The 20,819-nt window shown below is 41.9% G+C and overlaps 1 protein-coding gene and 1 pseudogene across 5 annotated transcripts in view; one reads left to right on the forward strand and one right to left on the reverse strand.

The window, feature by feature from the left end:
• Positions 1-4,140: 4,140 nt before the first annotated feature.
• The window catches only part of NEMF (nuclear export mediator factor), a 71,808-nt gene continuing 55,129 nt past the window's right edge, over positions 4,141-20,819 (forward strand). Inside the window, exons 1-6 of one of the 5 annotated variants that reach the window (XM_021941183.2) lie at positions 4,141-4,641; positions 5,443-5,511; positions 5,656-5,758; positions 11,101-11,226; positions 16,477-16,625; positions 18,625-18,692. In XM_021941183.2, coding sequence (XP_021796875.2) covers positions 4,583-4,641; positions 5,443-5,511; positions 5,656-5,758; positions 11,101-11,226; positions 16,477-16,625; positions 18,625-18,692 — 574 coding nt within the window. In that variant the 5' untranslated portion in view covers positions 4,141-4,582. Of the gene's footprint in view, positions 4,642-5,442; positions 5,512-5,655; positions 5,759-11,100; positions 11,227-16,476; positions 16,626-18,624; positions 18,693-20,819 lie in introns of those variants that run through there. The other 4 variants (XM_021941184.2, XM_021941185.2, XM_021941187.2 and 1 more) reach the window with 4 other exon arrangements.
• Positions 17,494-17,589, reverse strand: LOC116276007 (annotated as a pseudogene).

Here is a 20,819-nt window from a genome sequence, read left to right on the forward strand (position 1 = left end):
TGTTGTGATCTTGACTCACTGCAACCTCCACCTCCCAGGTTCAAATGATTCTCCTGCCTAAGCTTCCCCAGTAGCTGGGATTACAGGCATGCGCCACCACACCTGGCTAATTTTTGTATTTTTAGTAGAGGCGGGGTTTCACCATGTTTTCCAGGGTAGTCTCGAACTCCTGATCTCAGGTGATCTGCGCCTGCCTCAGCCTCCCAAATTGCTGGGATTACAGGTGTGAGCCACCATGCCCAGGCTCTTTAATTTCCTTTTAAAATTTAATTTGTTTTGTTTTGTTTGAGACAGGGTCTCACTCAGTCACCCAGGCTGGAGTGCAATGGCATACTCACAGCTCACTGCAGCCTCAACCTCCTGGGCTCAGGTGATCCTCTCACCTCAGCCTCCCTGGTAGCTGGGACTACAGGTGCATGCCACCACGTCTGGCTAGTTTCTTATATTTTTTGTAGAGATTGGGTTTCAACATGTTGCACAGGCTGGTTTCAAACTCCTGGGCTCAAGTGGTCTACCCGCCTCAGTCTCCTAAAAGGCTGGGATTATAGGTGTGAGCCACTGCCCCTGGCTGTTTTGTTTTTTAAACTTTGTAAGCTGTGTCGTACATATGAAACTGTGCATAAGACATACACAAAATGTAAGTTTAAGGAATTTATAAAGTGAGAAACTATGTAATTGGCATCTAGAAATAGAACTTTGCCTACATCCCAGAAACCCATACCCAAATACCTTCCCTCTTAGAAATAACCACTATTCTGACTTCGTGGCATTATCTCATTACTCTTAATGGTTTTAATGCCTGAATATATCCCTAAATAGTATTTGAACAGTCTTGACTACTAAAAAGTTCTTCCTTATATGAAGATGTAATCCATTACCCTAAAATGTTCTCATTAGTACTTTCTTTAACCCATGGGCTTATAAATAATAAATTTAGCATTATTTTTACCTGGAAGAACCACAACTATTTCTTGCATTACATGGTTTCAATTGAATTTCACTATTCTGTTTGGTCAATTTGTATATCTTTCTGGGAAAATATGATTCACCAGTACACAGCAAAGTATTCTATCTCTGATTTACTATATAAGCATAGGACTGAAAAATCCCATCTCTCATTCTAGATCCCAGATGTCTATTGATGAGGTCAAACAATCAATTAATGCTAAGCTTATGAGAGACTAAAATATCTTATATAAGACAGTGCCTGGGGCTCAGTTTAGGGCTACTGAAAAAATAAATGGGAATGGTTTCCTTATAAAAGGAACAGTGCCTGGGGCTCAATTTAGGGCTACTGAAAAAATAAATGGGAATGGTTTCCTTATAAAAGGATGAGTTTGGTCCTCTTGTCTCTCTCATTCTCTCATTGCCCTTCCACCATGGGATGTAACACCAAGAAAACCCTTTCAAAATGCCAGTCCTTTGATCTTGGACTTCCTAGTCTCCAGAACTGTGAGGCAATAAATTTATGTTCTTTATAAATTACTCAGTTTGTGGTGTTCTGTTATAGCAGTGTAAAATGAATTATGGCAACAAATAAAATTTCCATATATTTGAAGTGCATATTTGATTTTTTTTTTTTTTTTGAGACAGGATTTCCCTCTTGTTGCCCAGGCTAGAGTACAATGGCACAGTCTCAGCTCATTGCAGCCTCCACCTCCTGGGTTCAAGTGATTCTCCTGCCTCGGCTTCCCAAGTAGCTAGGATTACAGATGCCTGCCACCATACCCGGCTAATTTTTGTATTTTTAGTAGAGATGGGGTTTCACCATGTTGACCAGGTTGATCTCGAACTCCTGACCTCAGGTGATACACCCAACTCAGCCTCCCAAAGTGCTGGGATTACAGGTGTGAGCCACTGCACCTGGCCTTTTTTTTTTTTTTTTTTTAAGACAGGGTGTTACTCTGAGGCCCCTGCTGCAGTGTGGTGGCACAATTATGGCCACCGTACCTTGACCTCCTGGACTGAAGGGATCCTCCTACCTCAGCCTCCCATGTAGCTGGGACCATAGGTACACGTCATCACACCCGGCTAATTTTGTTATTTTTTTGTAGAGATCGGTGAGAGGGCCTCACTTTGTTGTCTGGGCTGGTCTTCTGGGCTCAAGCCATCTGCCAGCCTTGGTCTCCCAAGGTGTTGGAATTATAGGTGTGAGCCACCCAGTCCAGCCATGTGATGTTTTGATGTATGTATACACTGTGAGATGATTACTGCAATCAAGCCAATTAACACATCCATAACCTCACAATTTGCATGTGTGTATTTGAGATCCACTTTCTTAGCAAATTTCTGTTTTTTATTTTAATTTAACTTTTATTTTAAGTTCATGGGTTATATGTGCAGGTTTGTTATATAGGTAAATTTGTGTCATGGGGTTTGTTTTACAGGTTATTTCATCACCAGGTATTAAACCTAGTACCCATTAGTTATTTTTGCTGACCCTCTCCCTCCTCCCATTCTCCACCCTCTGATAAGCCCCAGTGTGTGCTGTTCCCCTTCCATGGGTCCATGTGTTCTCATCATTCAGCTCCCATTTATAAGTGAGAACATACGGTATTTGGTTTTCTGTTCCCGTGCAAATTTCAAGCATAAAATACATTACTATGAACTATAATCAGCAAGTTGTACATTAAGTCTCCAGAACTTATTCCACTTATAACCGAAAGTTTGTGCATTTTGACCAGTATCTTCCCATTTCCCCCACTTCCCAAGTGCTGGAAACCACATTTCTACTCTCTGTTTCTATGAGAAACTTCTAGATTCCACGTATAAGTGAGATCATGCAGTATTTGTCTTTTTGTGCCCGGCTTATTTCACTTAGCATAATGTCATCCAGATTCATCCATGTTGTTAAATCCATGCCAGTTGCAAACAGCAAGATTTATTTCTTTTTAAAAAACTGAATAATATTCCACAGTATGTATGTATGTGTGTGTGTGTACATATATATTTGCACTCATTATCCGTTCATCCATTGATGAAAAGTAGATTATCCCTATATCCTGACTATTGTGAATAAAGCTGCAATGAACATGAACATGTATCTTCAGGATAGTTATTTTGTTGCTAGATCACATGGTAATTCTTTTCCTAATTTTGTGAGGAGCCTTCATACTGTTTTGCACAATGGCTCTACTAATTTACATTCCCATCAGCAGCATACAAAAGTTCCCTTTTCTCCACATTCTCGCCAATGCTTTCATATTTTGGGCCATTTTGTATGGTTTACTGTACCGTATGACAGTAATGCTGTGCAGTATGTGCTATAGTCATTTTGCATCCACTGGTACCAGTTCTTCTGAAATAGCAGCGACGCCCTTTCTGTTTAGAGTCGCCTTCTGGTGGTAGGAATTCTGGTTGCTACCGTGTGTAACCTGCAAGCCTCTAGCAGCTCTTTGCAGCAACGCCGAGCGCCGGGCGCGGTGGCGCGTGCCTGTAGTCCCAGCTACTCGGGAGGCTGAGGCTTGAGGATCCCTTGAGTTCAGGAGTTCTGGGCTGTAGTGCGCTATGCCGATCGGGTGTCCGCACTAAGTTCGGCATCAATATGGTGACCTCCCGGGAGCGGGGGACCACCAGGTTGCCTAAGGAGGGGTGAACCGGCCCAGGTCGGAAACGGAGCAGGTCAAAACTCCCGTGCTGATCAGTAGTGGGATCGCGCCTGTGAATAGCCACTGCACTCCAGCCTGAGCAACATAGTGAGACCCTGCCTCTTTTGAGTTCTCACCTTATAAAGTATCCTTTCTTCCCATACATCTATCCTAAGACAAAATAAATGCAGAATTTACATTCTTACAAGATTATTTTCCTCACTACACTGTGAATCCCCCCTCCCACCCCACTCCCGTTGGGAATGTTCTTTTTATTTTTATCGTATTTCACCATTATCTAGCTAAACACTTGCATATTCATGTTGCCAAGTGTTTATGGAGCACCGGTTGTATACCAGGTACTGCGCTGCGTCTCAGGGGTACCAAGACCGAGGTTTGATGAGAATACTGTAAACAACTGCAGAATAAACAACTGCAGAATGCTCCTTCGGAGAGCAGGAGCCATCAAAATAGGAACTCCGTTTTGAGAGTTCGCCTTGATAGTTGAGGATAATCTTAGAAGGACCGAAGCGGTTCCGTTTCGTTACATTTCAAAATCTTATGTCAAAGTAAGCGCGCAGGAAGGGGTCCTTGCTCTTCTGCGCTGAGCCCTACAACCCCCCTGTGGGGAAATACTCCTGTTAATTGTCTCGAAAATTGTTTCGACCAGCAGGGGTCACTATGAAGGCTGGCTTGAGCCCCAAACACAAGGGGGCAAGGTAACCAGACTGGCCCGTGAGGCTTCCAAGAAGGAATGCAGTTTCAGGAGAACAGTTTGGATCTTTATTCGAATTGTTTTGGTATAATGAAGAGAGTCAACTACAACTTGACAATAGAAATCTTCAGAAAAGGGACACAAATACGTTCGCCTCAAGGAATATTGGGTCTTCTGCGCGGCCGTAGATCTCCGCCAAGTGCGCCTGCGCGGAAGAGAAGCGGTGTCGAGTCCGGCCGGGCAGTAGAAGAAATTGCGGTAGTGACCCTCGGACCTCGCCATGAAGACCCGCTTTAGCACCATTGACCTCCGCGCCGTACTCGCGGAGCTGAACGCTAGGTACAGTCCCCTAAGTGACCAGGCTCGTGAGGGGAGTGCAGGAGGCAGAGGCCGGGGTCCCATGGCGCAAACAGACCAGCTTGATGTGTTTCCTTATTTCTTAGTGCGTCTGTGGACCTGTCTAGGCCTGAGTGGGCAGGCGTGTGGTGTATTTCCTTTGGCCCTTAGGATACCCCTGGGGGTCCCAGGCACCTCGTGCCCCGTCCCCCGCGTCCTCCGAGCTCTCTGGCTTGCCCCACTAGCGCGACGCTCTTGCATTGTTGGCCTGGGTTGTCCGGGTCGAGCAGGAAACGTTTGGTAAAACGTGAGACGCCAGAGTGGTCGTTTGCTCCAGAGGTTTCCAGACTGGAGGCTTGGTTTCTTGAACACCTCCCGCCCCTCACCCAAAAGAGAGAGAGCATCGCCGTTTTAGCTGGGTTGAGCAGATTTGGACTGAGATCTGGATTCTATTATTCAGCCGTGTGAGCTTTGTCATGTTTTCGAGGCCCTCTTATCTTTTTTTTCTCCGTTGTAATAAATTAATTGGATTATATTTCACTGTATTTCTCTCCCAAAATTGGGTCATTTGGAAGACGCAAGCTATAGTGTGGTGTTCCTAGAGCTGATAGACCACTTTTGTTTTAAAATCGTTACTCTTAAGTTTTGAGCTGAATGCCCAGATGGCTTTCAGACTCTGCTCCCCGGCTGACTCCGTATCCTTAGAGACTGAGATCCGCTCTTTCGAAGCATTTATTAAATTATGTGTAGTTTTATGTTTCAAACAATAGTGTGCTATGTTACATGTTTCCTTTATCTTTGCAGCTTGCTAGGAATGAGAGTAAACAATGTTTATGATGTGGATAATAAGACATACCTTATTCGTCTTCAAAAGTAAGAACATTTTATAGGCTTATTTTCTCTTTGGTGATTAAGTATGAGATTACTGATTTTTTTTTTTTTACCTACATTTTAAGTCTTGTTTCAGTTAGCTTTGGCATATACCCTAAAGAAAAATTTGACTTTTTTCTTCTACAGGCCAGACTTTAAAGCTACACTTTTACTTGAATCTGGCATACGAATTCATACAACAGAATTTGAGTGGCCTAAGAATATGATGCCGTCTAGTTTTGCCATGAAGGTAAACTTGTTACACTTGAAGCTAAATTTTAAGAGATTGCTCACTAACAATTAAGTTTTTAATTGGGGTTTCCTTCACTGTTACGAATAAAGTGCAGATGAAATGAAGGTAAAGGGAGTGGTTGACAGATAATGGGTTGAATAAAGTGAATATTTATTAGTTGACTTCTCTCCATTACCTTTCACATCCTGTTCTGCTCCAGATCTTGTTTCCACAGTCACTATTAGAGTTCAAGCTTTTATCACATTCAGCCTCACAGTTCCTTAACTGTAGTCCACTTCTCCGCATCAAAACAATTCTAAATTAGACCAACGTTAATGTTTTGTTTGTTTTTGTTTGTTTGTTTTTTTGAGACGGAGTCTCGCTCTGTCACCCAGGCTGGAGTGCGGTGGCACAGTCTTGGCTCACTGCAACGTCTGCCTCCCAGGTTCAAGTGATTCTCCTGCCTCAGCCTCCTGAGTAGCTGGGATTACAGGCGCATGCCAGCAGCCCCGGCTAATTTCTGTATTTTTAGTAGAGATGGGGTTTCACCATGTTGGCCAGTCTGATCTCGAACTCCTGACCTCAGGTGATCTGCCCACCTCAGCCTCCTGAAGTGCTGGAATTACAGGCATGAGCCATCACGCCTGGCCCAACATTAATTTTTTTAAAGTATAATTTTCATTAGTTATCTCATCTTTTATGGTTTCCTAATTTCTAAATCCATATTCTATAGCCTAACATTTTTGGCTTTCTGTGTTCTTCCTCCTCCCTGCCCCACCTTTTTTTCCTAGTCTTATCTTCCAGAGCTTACTTTTGTGAATCGTATTCCTCTACCCAGTGTTTTTTTTTTTTTTTTGGAACACTCACTGACATTAATATGTTACTAAGTCTTTTTACTTTCCTCTTTTGTTTTTTCTATTAAAACAGATTTTTACATGTGTGGGCATGCTACCCATTCTTTTATTGATGTAACATATAGATTGAAAATTCATGTGGTACACAAGACTTTTGAGTCAGATATACTTAACTTTGAATTAATGGCTTTGTCAGAAAGTAATTTTATAACCTGGAAAAGTTAATTAACCTCTTGGAACTTGGTTTCTTTAAATGTAAAATGTGGATTGTAGCTCCCTCATGAAATTATTGGATTAATTGAAATGACATATAAAACACCTAAAACAGGCCGAGCACGGTGGCTCATGCCTGTAATCCCAACACTTTGGGAGGCTGAGGCGGGTGGATCACTTGAGGTCAGAAGTTCAAGGCCAGCCCAGCCAACATGTTGAAACCCTGTCTCTACTAAAAATACAACATTAGCCAGGCGTGGTGGCACACACCTGTAATTCCAGCTACTTGGGAGGCTGGGGCAGGAGAACCACTTGAACCTGGGAGGTAGAGGTTGCAGTGAGCCAAGGTCACACTGTTTCACTCCAGCCTGGGCGACAGAGTGAGACTCTGTCTCAAAAAAAAAAAAAGACCTGAAACAATACCTGACGCATATTAGAATTCTATACTTGTTCATTTCCTTCTTGCTCTGCTCCTTACTTTGGAAATGTATCTGTTATGGCATTGAGTTATTTCATTAGAGGCTTTACAGAGAAGAGCTTTACCCCCCCAGCAATTTATAGAGTCTGTTTTGGATTACAAATTAGGTAAGTGTTCCCATATCACAAGGGCTTTCACAAAATTCTCAGATTATTAAAGTTTAATTTATTTAATAGTAACCCAAAATAGTTCTTTTGGGATCTGTCCTTAATAATAATGACAATAATAATGCTATGTGTTGTGTAGCACTTTTAAAGGCAGATGAATACTATGTATTTCATTTAAGTTGTTTAACAACTCAGTGGAATGTGAAGAACAAATACAATTTCAGTTTTGTGGTTGAGGTAACAGGCCAGTGAGATAGGACACTGGGATTGTGTAAACATCTCCAAATGAGGCTACACTAATAGGAGGTCAGTCATTTAAAAAAATACTTAGAATTCTATGGGTTAGGTGTACATGTCAATCTAAATGTATAAAAAGATTTCCTCAATGGAGCAGACAATGTTAAGCACTTTATAAATAAAACAAAGAGCTGTTACTGTTGCATGGCACAGGTAGAGTTATGTCCATTATATGGTAAATCCCAGTGGTTGTTCCAGTATTCACATTTGGGGATGACAGCTATAGCTTTGTGGCACACAGCAGAAGGTTGATTTCACCAAGCTGTTGATAGGGAAATGAAACAAGCTTTAAATATGTACTGTGTGTCCATCCGTACTCTCCATGATAAATAATCCCCTTTTTACTGTTCCTTTATGTGAACTTCTGTCCTTTCAGTGATGTCTTTTATCTTTATTTTTCTTGAATAAAATTATTACTGAGGGACTCTGGAAGAACTGATTGTGATTTTCCTTTAGGGATTTAAAGATATCCCTACATGTAGGTTACTGTTTAATCAAATCAGTATAGGTCATTCTTAAAACTACTGAGTTAAGGAGGAGCAGATTGTTTATTCTAGGAAGTTATTCTGCCTAAGTATATAAGTACATAAAATGAGAATTTCAGTTAATTCTCATTTTATTGAACTATAAGGTCTGGAGAAGAACTCTTCTTAGTTATGAAAATGTTAGCATTAATTTTAATAATGAATTTATGTGTTTCTTTTTTTTTTTTCAACCTTTGTCAAAGAGTGGATTTTTCTTTTTTTTAAAGGTGGTTTTAGATTAACTTACGTAAAATTTGTTTTGTAGTTAAGTCCTTTTTTCTTTTTTTCTTTCTTTTTTTTTTTTTTTGAGATGGAGTCTTACTCAGTCGCCAGGCTGGAGTGCAGTGGCATGGTCTTGGCTCACTACAACCTCAGTCTCCTGGGTTCAAGTGATTCTCCTGCCTCAACTTCCCAAGTAGCTGAGATTACAGGCATGTGCCATCATGCCTGGCTAATTTTTGTATTTTTAGTAAAGATGGGGTTTCACCATGTTGGCCAGGCTGGTCTTGAACTCCTGGCCTCGTGATCCACCCGCCTTGGACTCCCAAAGTGCTGGAATTACAGGTGTGAGCCACCGTGCCCAGACTGTATTTGAGTCTTGAAGAAAGCATTCTTTCTTACTGGTCTTGACTAAGGGGTCTTTTATATTAAAAAATTAGAAACAATTGTAAGATATTTTAGAGGCTACAGAGTAGTCTTGTTACCAGTCCATGTCATACTTAAATATTTGTACAAAAAGACGGTACATGTAATCTAAAAGAATCGGTATTGCCAAGTAAATTGTATTTGGGTTTGACATGCTGATATTATTTTAATTGTTAATAAGAAAAAGAACCTTATGTCCAGGGATAGGAGGAAGGGGATTTAATAAAGAATGAGAGTTATTACATTGAATTGAAATAGGTTAATCAAAAGCTTAGAGACGATACCAGGAAAATTCTCTTTGGGTTATATTAGTAAAGTTTGTAGGAATAAGCTGGGCACATTGGCAGGGCACTTGTAATCCTAGCTGCTTGGGAGGCTAAGGTGGGAGGATTGCTTGAGTCCAGGAGTTTGAGCCCTGCCTGGGCAATAGAGCGAGACTCTGTCCTTTGTTTTGTTTTTTTTTTTTTTTTTTTTTTGAGACAGAGTCTCGCTCTGTTGCACAGGCTGGAGTGCAATGGCGTCATCTCGGCTCACTGCAATCTCCGCCTCCTGAGTTCAAGCGATTCTTCTGCCTCAGCCTCTTGAGTAGCTGAGATTACAGGCATATGCCAGCATGCCCAGCTAATTTTTGTATTTGTAGTAGAAATGGGGTTTCACCATATTGGCCAGGCTAGTCTTGAACTCCTGACCTCAAGTGATCCACCCACCTCGGCCTCCCAGAGTGTTGGGATTACAGGCCTGAGCCACCGCTCCCGGCAAAGACTGTCTCTCTTAAAAAGAAAAAAGAAAAGAAAAAAAAAGGAAGAATTAGTAGGGGTAACTGGATATAAGGTAGTGGACTAATTTACAGGATACTATAAGCCATAAGCTTATGGTCCATAGTTGATATATATTGGAAGTAGAAGATTAGTGGAAACCATTATTTAATTTTGAACATAAATGAAGCACACAAAAGGGAAATTTGGCATACTTAGAAGTGTCATCAAAGAGACTTAAAAAAAAAAAAAGGGACCGTGCGTGGTGGCACACGCCTGTAATTCTAACAATTTGGGAGGCTGAGGCAAACAGCTTGCCTGAGCTCAGGAGTTCGAGACCAGCCTGGGCAACATGGTGAAACCCCATCTCTATTAAAATACAGAAAATTAGCCGGGTGTGGTAGTGGGTGCCTGTAGTCCCAACTACTCAGGAGGCTGAGGCAGGAGGATTGCTTGAACCCGGGAGGCAGAAGTTGCAGTGAGCCGAGATTGTGCCACTGCACTCCAGCCTGGGTGACAAAGTGAGACTCCGTCTCCAAAAATAAATAAATAAATAAAAATACATAAATAAAGGTTGGTGGGCGCAGTGGCTCACGCCTGTAATCCCAGCACTTTAGGAGGCTGAGGTGGGCAGATCACAAGGTCAGAAGTTGGAGCTTCAGCCTGAGCAACATGGTAAAACCCCGTCTCTACTGAAAATATAAAAATTAGCCAGGCATGGTGGCACACACATGTCATTTCAGCTACTCGGGAGGCTGAGGCAGGAGAATTGCGTGAACTTGGGAGGCGGAGGTTGCAGTGAGCTGAGATTGTGCCACTGCATTCCAGCCTAGGTGACAGAGCGAGACACTGTCTCAAAATAAAATAAAATAAATAAATAAAGGTGGTGGCTTTGAGTGAGGTCATTAGGACAACAACAAGGGATTTAGCAGTGGTATAAAGCAACAAAACAAATTTTGCTATAGGCCTGTCATTCTCTACTTAAAAGTTGAAAATAAAGACCTGGCTCAGTGGCTTATCCTTGTAATCCCAGCACTTTGAGAGGCCGAGGCAGGAGGATTGCTTGTGCCCAGGAGTTTGAGATTAGCCTGGGCAACATAGTGAGACCCTGTCTCTGCAAATAATGAAAAAATTAGCTGGGGATAGTGGCATGTGCCTGTGGTCCCAATCCTTAGGAGGCTGATGCAGGAGGATCACCTGAGCCAGGGAAGTCAAGGCTGCAGTGAGCCATGATCACACCACTGGGTTCCAGTTTGGGTGACAGAGCAAGACCCTGTCTTAAAAAAATGCAAATAAAACATCGTTTTGGAGTTAGCAGTGTTTATAATGTTTTCCCTCTTTTGTTTCTTTTACTTTATGACTATACTATTATTTACAATGTTTTAAATATTCCTGATGATAATGAAAAGATGCTTATTTATAAACCAATACCAAATGGTTAGGAATTCACTTTTACTAAATGAATGCCTTTTTCTTTCTCTTGCTAGTGCCGAAAACATTTGAAGAGTCGGAGATTAGTCAGTGCAAAACAGCTTGGTGTGGATAGAATTGTAGATTTTCAGTTTGGAAGTGATGAAGCTGCTTATCATTTAATCATTGAGCTCTATGATAGGGTAAGTTAAATTTGTGGGATTTGGTGAAGGAAAATTCATTATTAATCATTTTGCAATAGTGCTATATAACATGAGTGGGGAACTTTTTTTTCTGTGTCAAAGGCTATTACTACCCTGGGAAATGGGTGCCACACAAATAAAATAAAATTTTCCGGTAATAACCTTCATTTTATCTGTAGGTCTGAGTTTAGGCAGACTTTAGCCATTTAGAAATAGCCTTGTGAAAATGTAGGAGATGAAGATCTGAGAAGTAAAGTATTTGGTACTTGACATTTCAGGACTAATACCATGCAACCAGAAAATAGTCAAATACAGTCATGCACTGATGCGCTGTATGTATAATGATATTTCAGTCAACAACAGACTGCGTGTAAACGTTGGTCCTGTAAGATGCTAATGGATCTAATTTACTGCTTAGTGACATCTTGATCCTGACCCTGTGTAGGCCTAGGCTGGTATGTGTGTCTGTGTGTTAGTTTTTAACAAAAATATTAAAAGTAAAAACAAAACAAAATTTGAATGGAAAAAAGCTTATAGAATAAAGATATAAAGAAAGAAAATATTGTACAGCTGTACGATACGTGTTTTAAGCTAAGTGTTACTACAAGAGTCACAAAGTTAGAAAGTTTACAGTTTATAAAGTAAAAAAGTTCCAGTAAGCTAAGGTTAATTTATTATTGAAGAAAGAAAAACATCTTAAAAATAAATTTGGCTGAGCACAGTGGCTCAGGCCGGTTGCACTGGCTCACACTTGTAATCTAGCATTTTGGGAGGCTGAGGAGGGAGGATCACCTGAGGTCAGGAGTTCAAGACCAGCCTGGCCAACATGGCAAAACCCCATCTCTACTGAAAAATACAAAAATTAGCCGGGCGTGGTGGCGGGTGCCTATAATCCCAGCTACTTGGGAGGCTGAGGCAGGAGAATCACTTGAACCTGGGAGGCAGAGGTTCCAGTGAGCTAAGATTGTGCCACTGTGCTCCAGCCTGGGCTACAGAGCAAGACTTCGTCTCATAAATAAATTAACTAACTAACTAACTAACTTAATCTGGGCCGGGTGCGGTGGCTCACACCTGTAATCCCAGCACTTTGGGAGGCCGAGGCGAGTGGATCACCTGAGGTCAGGAGTTTGAGCCTAGCCTGCCCAACGTGGCAAAACCCCATCTCTACTGAAAATACAAAAATTAGCCTGGTGTGGTGGTGCGTGCCTGTAGTCCCAGCTACTCAGGAGGCTGAGGCAGGAGAATCACTTGAACCTGGGAGGCGGTGGTTGCAGTGAGCCGAGATCACGCCTTTGCACTCCAACCCAGGTGACAGAGTGAGATTCAGTCTCAAAAAACAAAAACAAAAACAATTTATATATAGAAATAAATACATAAATTTAATCTGGTCTGAAGTAAGCATAATTTTTTAAAAAATTAAAAAATTTTAAAAACAAATTTAGTGTAGCCCAAGTGTGCAGTATTTATTAAGTCTATAGTAGTATACAGTAATGTCCCAGGCCTTCATATTCACTCACCATCACTCACCCAGAGCAGTTTTCAGTCCTGCAAGCTGCATTCATGGTAAGTGCCCTGTACAGGTGTTCCATTTTTTTTTTTTTTTTTGAGACGGAGTCTCGCTCTGTTGCCCAGGCTGGAGTGCAGTGGCCGGATCTCAGCTCACTGCAAGCTCTACCGCCTGGGTTCACGCCATTCTCCTGCCTCAGCCTCCCAAGTAGCTGGGACTACAGGCGCCCACCACCTCGCCCGGCTAATTTTTTTGTATTTTTTAGTAGAGACGGGGTTTCACCGTGTTAGCCAGCATGGTCTCGATCTCCTGACCTCGTGATCCGCCCATCTCGGCCTCCCAAAGTGCTGGGATTACAGGCTTGAGCCACCGCGCCCGGCCAGGTGTTCCATTTTTAATCTTTTATACCAGGGGTCTTCAACCCCTGTGCCGCAGCCTGGAAACGGTCTGTGGAACTGGACCATGGAACCGGGCCACATGGCAGGAGGTGAGCAATAGGCAAATGAGCATTACTCGCCTGAGCTCTGCCTCCTGTCAGATCAGTGGTGGCATTAGATTCTTATAGGAGTGTGAACCCTATTGTGAACTGTGCATGCAAGGAATCTAGGTTGCGTGCTTCTTGTGAGAATCTGATTCCTGATGATCTGAGGTGAAACGATTTCATCCGGAAACCATACCCCTGCACCCTCCATCCATGGAAAAATCATCTTCCATGAAACTGGTCCCGGGTGCCAAAGGTTGGGGACTGCTGTTTTTGTTTGTTTGTTTGTTTGTTTTGGTTTTTTTTTTTTTTGAACCAGAGTCTCACTCTGTCGCCCAGGCTGCAGTGCAAGGGCGTGATCTCAGCTCACTGCAACCTCCGCCTCCTGGGTTCAAGCAATTCTTGTGCTTCTGCCTCCCGAGTAGCTGGGATTACTGGCATGTACTACCATGCCCAGCTAATTTTTGTATTTTTAGTAGAGACGGGGTTTCACCATGTTGGCCAGACTGTTCTCAAACTCCTGACCTCAGGTGATCTGCTCGCCTCGGCCTCCCAAAGTGCTGGGATCACAGGTGTGAGCCACTGCGCCTGGCCTGGAACTGCTGTTGTAATACCATATTTTTACTGTACTTTTTGTGTATTTAGATATGCTTTGATACACAAATACTTGCCATTGTGTTACAATTGACTACAGTATTCAGTAACATGCTATACAGATTCCTAGCCTAGGAGCAATAGGTTATATTATATCCTTGGTGGATGTAGTAGGCTATACCGTCTAGGTTTGTGTAAGTATATTCTGTTATGTTCACACAACATGGAAGTTGCCTAAATGCATTTCTCGGAATGTATCCCCATTGTTAAGCAATGCATGACTGTACTGTTCATTTTTGGGTCTACCTTCTTTTATGCAATATTTTTTATTTTTTATTTTTTTGAGACAGAGTCTCGCTCTGTTGGCCAGGCCGGAATTCAGTGACATGATCAAGGCTTACTGCAAACTCGGCCTCCTGGGCTCAAGTGACCCTCTTGCCTTAGCCTTCCATGTAGCTGGTACTACAGATGTGCACCACCACGCCTGGCCAATTTTTTGATTTTTTGTAGAGACGGACTCTCACTTTGTTGCCCAGGCTGATCTTGGACCTCTGGCTCAAGCGATCTTCCCACCTCAACCTCCTAAAGTGTTGGGATTACGGGGGTGAGCCACCGCACCTGACTCTTTTATTCAATATATAATGTCTGTGAGATTCATTGATGTTGAGAATTCCCTTAGCTCCACATCCTTAGCAACCTTTGATAGGATCTCTTAGAGCTCTTTTATCTAATCTGATTATGAGCCCTTTGCTGATTATTTGTGTTGTAAATGTCCTTTTCTACTCTGAGTTTTTACTCTTCTTTTCTTTTCTTTTTTTTTTTTTTTTTTAAACTCTTTTTGAAAATAAGTCTCGCCCTGTCACTAGGCTAGAATGCAGTGGTGCGATCTCAGCTCACTGCAACCTCCGCCTCCTGGGTTCAAGTGATTCTCCTGCCTCAGCCTCCCGAGTAGCTGGGATTACAGGCGCCTGCCACCACGCCCAGCTAGTTTTTGTACTCTTAATAAGACGGTTTCACCATGTTGGCCAGGCTGGTCTTGAACTCCTGACCTCAGGTAATCTGCCCGCCTTGGCCTCCCAAAGTGCTGGGATTACAGGCGTGAGCCACTGCACCTGGCCTGGTACTATTTTTTCAACACTTAGTAATTTCTAGTTATCTATCTCTCTAATCAAGGTAAATGGTGGCTACATTTACTGAAGCCACTTATGTTGCAATCTGTCATTTCAGATGAATTCGGGATTACTCCCACCGTATTCTATGACTATGTTGTAAGCAGTTGTAAGGCATTTTTGACTATTTTCGTGGATGCTTCTTTGTATTTTAATTACACCTGTAGAGTAACTCTTATCTTCACTGTCTGTAATAAATTTGGAAGGTGATATTCTTTCATTAGCTTTATTTTCATTATGTTCCCCCTTCTTTTTTATTGAAAAGGTTATCTAGCAATATTAAATTTTAAAGTCTTTAATTCTAAATTTTTAAGAAGTAATTTCATTTTAACCTACATATGCCTTCCATTTTCTAGAATACAACTTTTTTGTGTGTCTTGCTATGTTTTACCTAACATTATTTATATTTTCCTTTTTTTTTTTTTAACATAGTTTCCATTAGGTAACCTCTTTTTACTGTTTTGTTGTGTTGATCTATCATAATTAAATTTCCCTAATTTTTACATCTAGGCTGTTTGGGTTTTTTTTTTTTTTAAACTGTTGTAAATAAATTTCAGTGAACATCCTTAAGCATATTGCCTTTGGTTTTACTGGAGTGTTGGAGTTACTTCATTGGGCTACATTACCAAATGTGGAAATACGTGGGCAAAGGGTATAACTAACTGTATTGCTCTTGCCACGTAACTATTACTATTAAAAGACAAATTGCAAGTGAAAGCATAATATGTTCCTTGCCTGACTGGCTTCTGAAATTGACCACATTTTCTTTCTCAATTTTTTTTTTTTTTTTTTTAAGACAGAGTTTCGCTCGTTTCCCAGGCTGGAGTGCAATGGCGGAATCTCAGCTTACTGCAATCCCCACCTCCCAGGTTTAAGCGATTCTCCTGCCTCAGCCTCCTGAGTAGCTGGGATTACAGTCATGTGCCACCACACCTGGCTAATATTGTATTTTCAGTAGAGACAGGGTTTCTCCATGTTGGTCAAGCTGGTTTTGAACTCCCAACCTCAGGTGATCCTCCCGCCTCAGCCTCCCAAAGTGCTGGGTTACAGGTGTGAGCCACCATGCCTGGCTTCTTTCTCAATTTTTAAGTAGTTTCAAAAATGATTTGATTTGTTTTTTTCTGTTTTGTTTGTTTTGTTATTTCCTTTTTTTTTTTTTTTTTTTTTTTGAGACAGAGTTTGCTCTTGCTGCCCGAGCTGGAATGCAATGGTGCGATCTTGGCTCACTACAACCTCCATCTCCCAGGTTCAAGTGATTCTCCTGCCTCAGCCTCCCAAGTAGCTGGGATTACAGGCACCTGCCACCACACCCAGCTAACTTTTGTATTTTTAGTAGAGATGGAATTTCACCATGTTGGCCAGGCTGGTCTCAAAGTCCTGACCTCAAGTGATCTGCCCGCCTCGGCCTTCCACAGTGCTGGGGTTACAGGTGTGAGCCACCGTGCCCAGCCTCAAAAATGATTTGAAAGAGCACTAAATTATATTTTATTCTATTGCAGGGGAACATTGTTCTTACAGATTATGAGTACGTAATTTTAAATATTCTAAGGTTTCGAACTGATGAGGCAGATGATGTTAAATTTGCTGTTCGTGAACGCTATCCTCTTGATCATGCTAGAGCTGCTGAACCTTTGCTTACTTTGGAAAGGTAAAGTGTTTTGTTTTTAAACCCTTTTCATATTGTATTAAAATGTGCTGGGCAACATAATGAGACCCTGTCTCTTAAAAAAAAGGTAAAATGGGTCATATGTCAGAACATGAAATAAAATATTTTGTTTTACTTAGATAATGTAACTCAATGTAGACTATTTGAACTACGTAAATATGCATGTAAGCAATTAAGCCTTATTTGGGAGAGGCAAATGTATGTCTTTAGGTGCTGTGTTTTTTTTTGAGACGGAGTCTTGCCTTGTTGCTCAGGCTGGAGTGCAGTGGCATGATCTCAGCTCACTGCAACCTCTGCATCCCAGGTTCAAGCGATTCTGCTGCCTCAGCCTCCCAAGTAGCTGGGACTACAGGTACGCGCCACCATGTGCAATTAATTTTTGTATTTTTAGTAGAGATAGGGTTTTACCATGTTAGCCAGGCTGGTCTTGATCTCCTGACCTCAGGCAATCTGCCTGCCTCGGCCTCCCAAAGTGCTGGGATTATAGGCATGAGCCACCACACTCAGTTGTCTTTAGTTTTTTTAGAGGTAGTGTCTCACTCCTCCTTGGGGCAGTTGGCGTGATCATAGCTCACTGCAGTCTTGAACTCCTGGGCTCAAGCAATCCTCCTGCCTCAGCCTCCCAAGTAGGTGGGACTACAGGAGCACACCACAATGCCTGACTAATTTTAAAATTTTTTTTGTAGAGATGGGGTCTTGCTTTGTTGCCCAGACTGATCTCGAACTTGTGGCTTTAGCAATCCTTCCACTTCAGCCTTCTAAAGTGTTGGAGTTACAGGCATGAGTGATCGGGCCCAGCCAACGTCCTTCTTTTTCATTTTAATTTTTTTTAATTTTAAATTTTAAATTAAAAAATATGGAACACTTAAATTTCCTGTCATCCTTGTGCAGGGGTCATGCTAATCTCTGTATCGTTCTAATTTTAGTATATATGCTGCTGAAGCAAGCCCAATGTGTTTTTTAGCTAAGTTTTGGGTTACTTCAAATGGTTATGATTTCTTGGTAAATTGGGGAGACTTACTAGCTACTCTGTGAGAAGACAGGTGGATGTGCAGAGGACAAAGGGAGATAAATTCTGGTTTACATAAGAAAAAGGGAAGTAAGGTGAGGTAAAGTGATGATTGTACTTGTATTCATCACTTATTTTATATTTCAGCTGTATTTCTGCTAGCTGGAAGGCCCTGCTGACTGATATTCTACAGCAGTCGTTCTTAAAGTTTAACATACATCATTTCTTTGTTCCTTCTTTACTCCCGCTGCTTCACTTAACTAGCCTACATTACATAAATAAATAAAGTTGGTCAGGCGCGGTGGCTCACGCCTGTAATCCCAGCACTTTGGGAGGCCGACGTGGGTGGATCATGAGGTCAGGAGATCGAGACCATCCTGGCTAACATGATGAAACCCCGTCTCTACTAAAAATACAGAAAATTAGCCAGGTATGGTGGCGTGCGCCTGTAGTCCTAGCTACCCAGGAGGCCGGTGCAGGAGAATGGCGTGAACCCGGGAGGCGGAGCTTGCAGTGAGCCGAAATCGCACCACTGCACTCCAGCCTGGGCGACAGAGGGAGACACCGTCACAAAAACAAAAACAGAAGCAAACAAAAAAGGTTATTAGATGCTTAATTAGGTAAAGCCATTTTGAATATTAAGATATGGCATGAAAATTTACAAACTTTTAACTTTTATAGAAAAATGTCAGTTTTATGTCATTTATATGTGGGCACATTGCTGATGAACAATATGTCTTTGTCAAAAAAATACTGGCTTCTTTTAGAAAACTGCTGTTCAAGAACCTGGTAATCTTGGATAAATTACTTTTATGATCCATTTTCTCACAACAGAAGAACAAATTCCTGTTACATTTCAGATTATTGTAAAGATCAGGTGAACTGGTAAGATGAAAGTAGTGTGAATATGAAGATTGCTATAAGGTTTATTTAATATATGATAGTAAGAGACATGTCAATTTTGTTTCACAGGTTGACTGAAATAGTAGCCAGCGCACCTAAGGGTGAACTGCTGAAGAGAGTGCTTAACCCATTGCTTCGTGAGTATTCCTGCGAATAGCAGTGAACTGTTTGCAAGACAGTGTGGTTTTCAGGAATGTATTGAAATCTTTTTTTTTTTTTTTGAGACGGAGTCTCGCTCTGTCGCCCAGGCTGGAGTGCAGTGGCGCGATCTCGGCTCACTGCAAGCTCCGCCTCCCGGGTTCACGCCATTCTCCTGCCTCAGCCTCCCGAGTAGCTGGGACTACAGGCGCCCACAACCGCGCCCGGCTAATTTTTTTGTATTTTTAGTAGAGACAGGGTTTCACCGTGGTCTCGATCTCCTGACCTTGTGATCCGCCCGCCTCGGCCTCCCAAAGTGCTGGGATTACAGGCGTGAGCCACCGCGCCCGGCTAAAATCTTTTATGCTTTTATTAGAAAATTTGAACAAGAAGCTTAAAGTGATTCTGGAGTAAGTAGGAGTTTATTGTCAAATAAAGAGAAGTTAAACCACATGAAGTCTGAGCTTTATCAGATTTTATTTCAAAGCAACACAGATTGTGTTATCTGGTACTTCAGTGCTAATGGTAGTATTCTAAGACATCAGATTTTTTCATTGTGAGTCTTTGATTTAATAACCACTTAGCTTAGCTTTTTTTTTTTTTTTTTTTTTTTTTTTTTTTTTTTTTTTATTTGGTGGGCCTCAGGGCATCCCAGCATCTGACAGGTCCTTTTGATCCCAATAAGCATTTTTGATCCCAATATACTTTATACTTAAGAAGATAATCACTTAGCCCTATATTAAGGAATCTAGAGAAGACATAGAGGGAGACAGGTACCATTGATTACTGAGCACTAGAGAGTTACTCTTCCTCTCTTATGAAATTGGAATGCATTCAAAAGTTATCTTTAGAACTTTCCAACTGTTAGTATAGCATGTATAAAATTTGTGTGTTTCATTTAAGCCAATGTCTCCCTGGCAAATGCAGATTTCTTTTTTAATTTAATTTTTTTTGTTTTAGAGGTAGGGTCTCATTATGTTGCCCAGGCTGGTCTCAAACTCCTGAGCTCAAGCAGTCCACCCACCTCGGCCACTCAGTTGCTGGGATTATAGGTGTGAGCCCCCACACTTGGCTTTCCCCTGGCAAATTTCTGTAATGTTTGAAATCAGATATTACAGGTTGAACATTCCTAATGTGAAAATCTTAAGCCTAAAATTATTATTTTTTTTGAGACAGAGTCTCTCTCTGTCACCAGGCTGGAGTGCAGTGGTGCAATCTCGGCTCACGGCAACCTCTGCCTCCCGGGTTCAAGCAATTCTCCTGCCTCAGCCTCCCGAGTAGCCGGGACTACAGGCGTGCGCCACTACGCTCAACTAATTTTTTTTGTATTTTTAGTAGAAACAGGGTTTCACCATGTTGGCCAGCATGGTCTCAATCTCTTGACCTCATGATCCACCCCCCTTGGCCTCCCAAAGTGCTGGGATTACAGGCGTGAGCCACCGTGCCTGGCCTGAAGTCTGAAACTTTTTGAGCACAGACATGATGCCACAGGTGGAAAATTCCACACTGACCCTATGTGACAGCTATACAGAATTATTTAAAATATTGTATAAAATCACCTCCAGGCTATATTGTGTAAAGTCATAAATGAACTTTGTGTTTAGACTTGGGTTGCATCCCCAAGATATCTCATTATGTATATGCAGATATTCCAAAATGTGAAAAAATCTGAAATCTGAAACACTTCTATCCCAACACATCACATAAGGGATACTCAATTTATATGTCCTCTAACTGTTCACTTTTTTTTCAAAGGAGTTTTGGCATTTGGCATTTCAAAAGATCTTTTGCATTTCCCAAGTGTCTCACTCTGTTGCCCAGGCTGAAGTGCAGTGCCACAAACACTGCTCACTGCAGCTTCAACCTCCCAGGCTCAGGCCATCCTCCTGCCTCAGCCCCCCAAGTAGATGGGATTACAGGGATGCACTCCTGGCTAATTTTTCTATGTTTTGGTAGAGACAGAGTTTTGCCATGTTGTCCAGGTTGGTCTCGAACTCCTGAACTCAAGCAATCTGCCCGCCTCAGCCTCCCAAAGTGCTGGGATTACAGGCGTGAGCAACTGCGCCCAGCCTGCATTTCCTTATAAAATTTAGAGTTGACTTGTTACTTTCTATGAAAAAAGCCTC

Source organism: Papio anubis, chromosome 7, assembly GCF_008728515.1.
Source record: "Papio anubis isolate 15944 chromosome 7, Panubis1.0, whole genome shotgun sequence".
Lineage (NCBI taxonomy): Eukaryota > Metazoa > Chordata > Mammalia > Primates > Cercopithecidae > Papio > Papio anubis.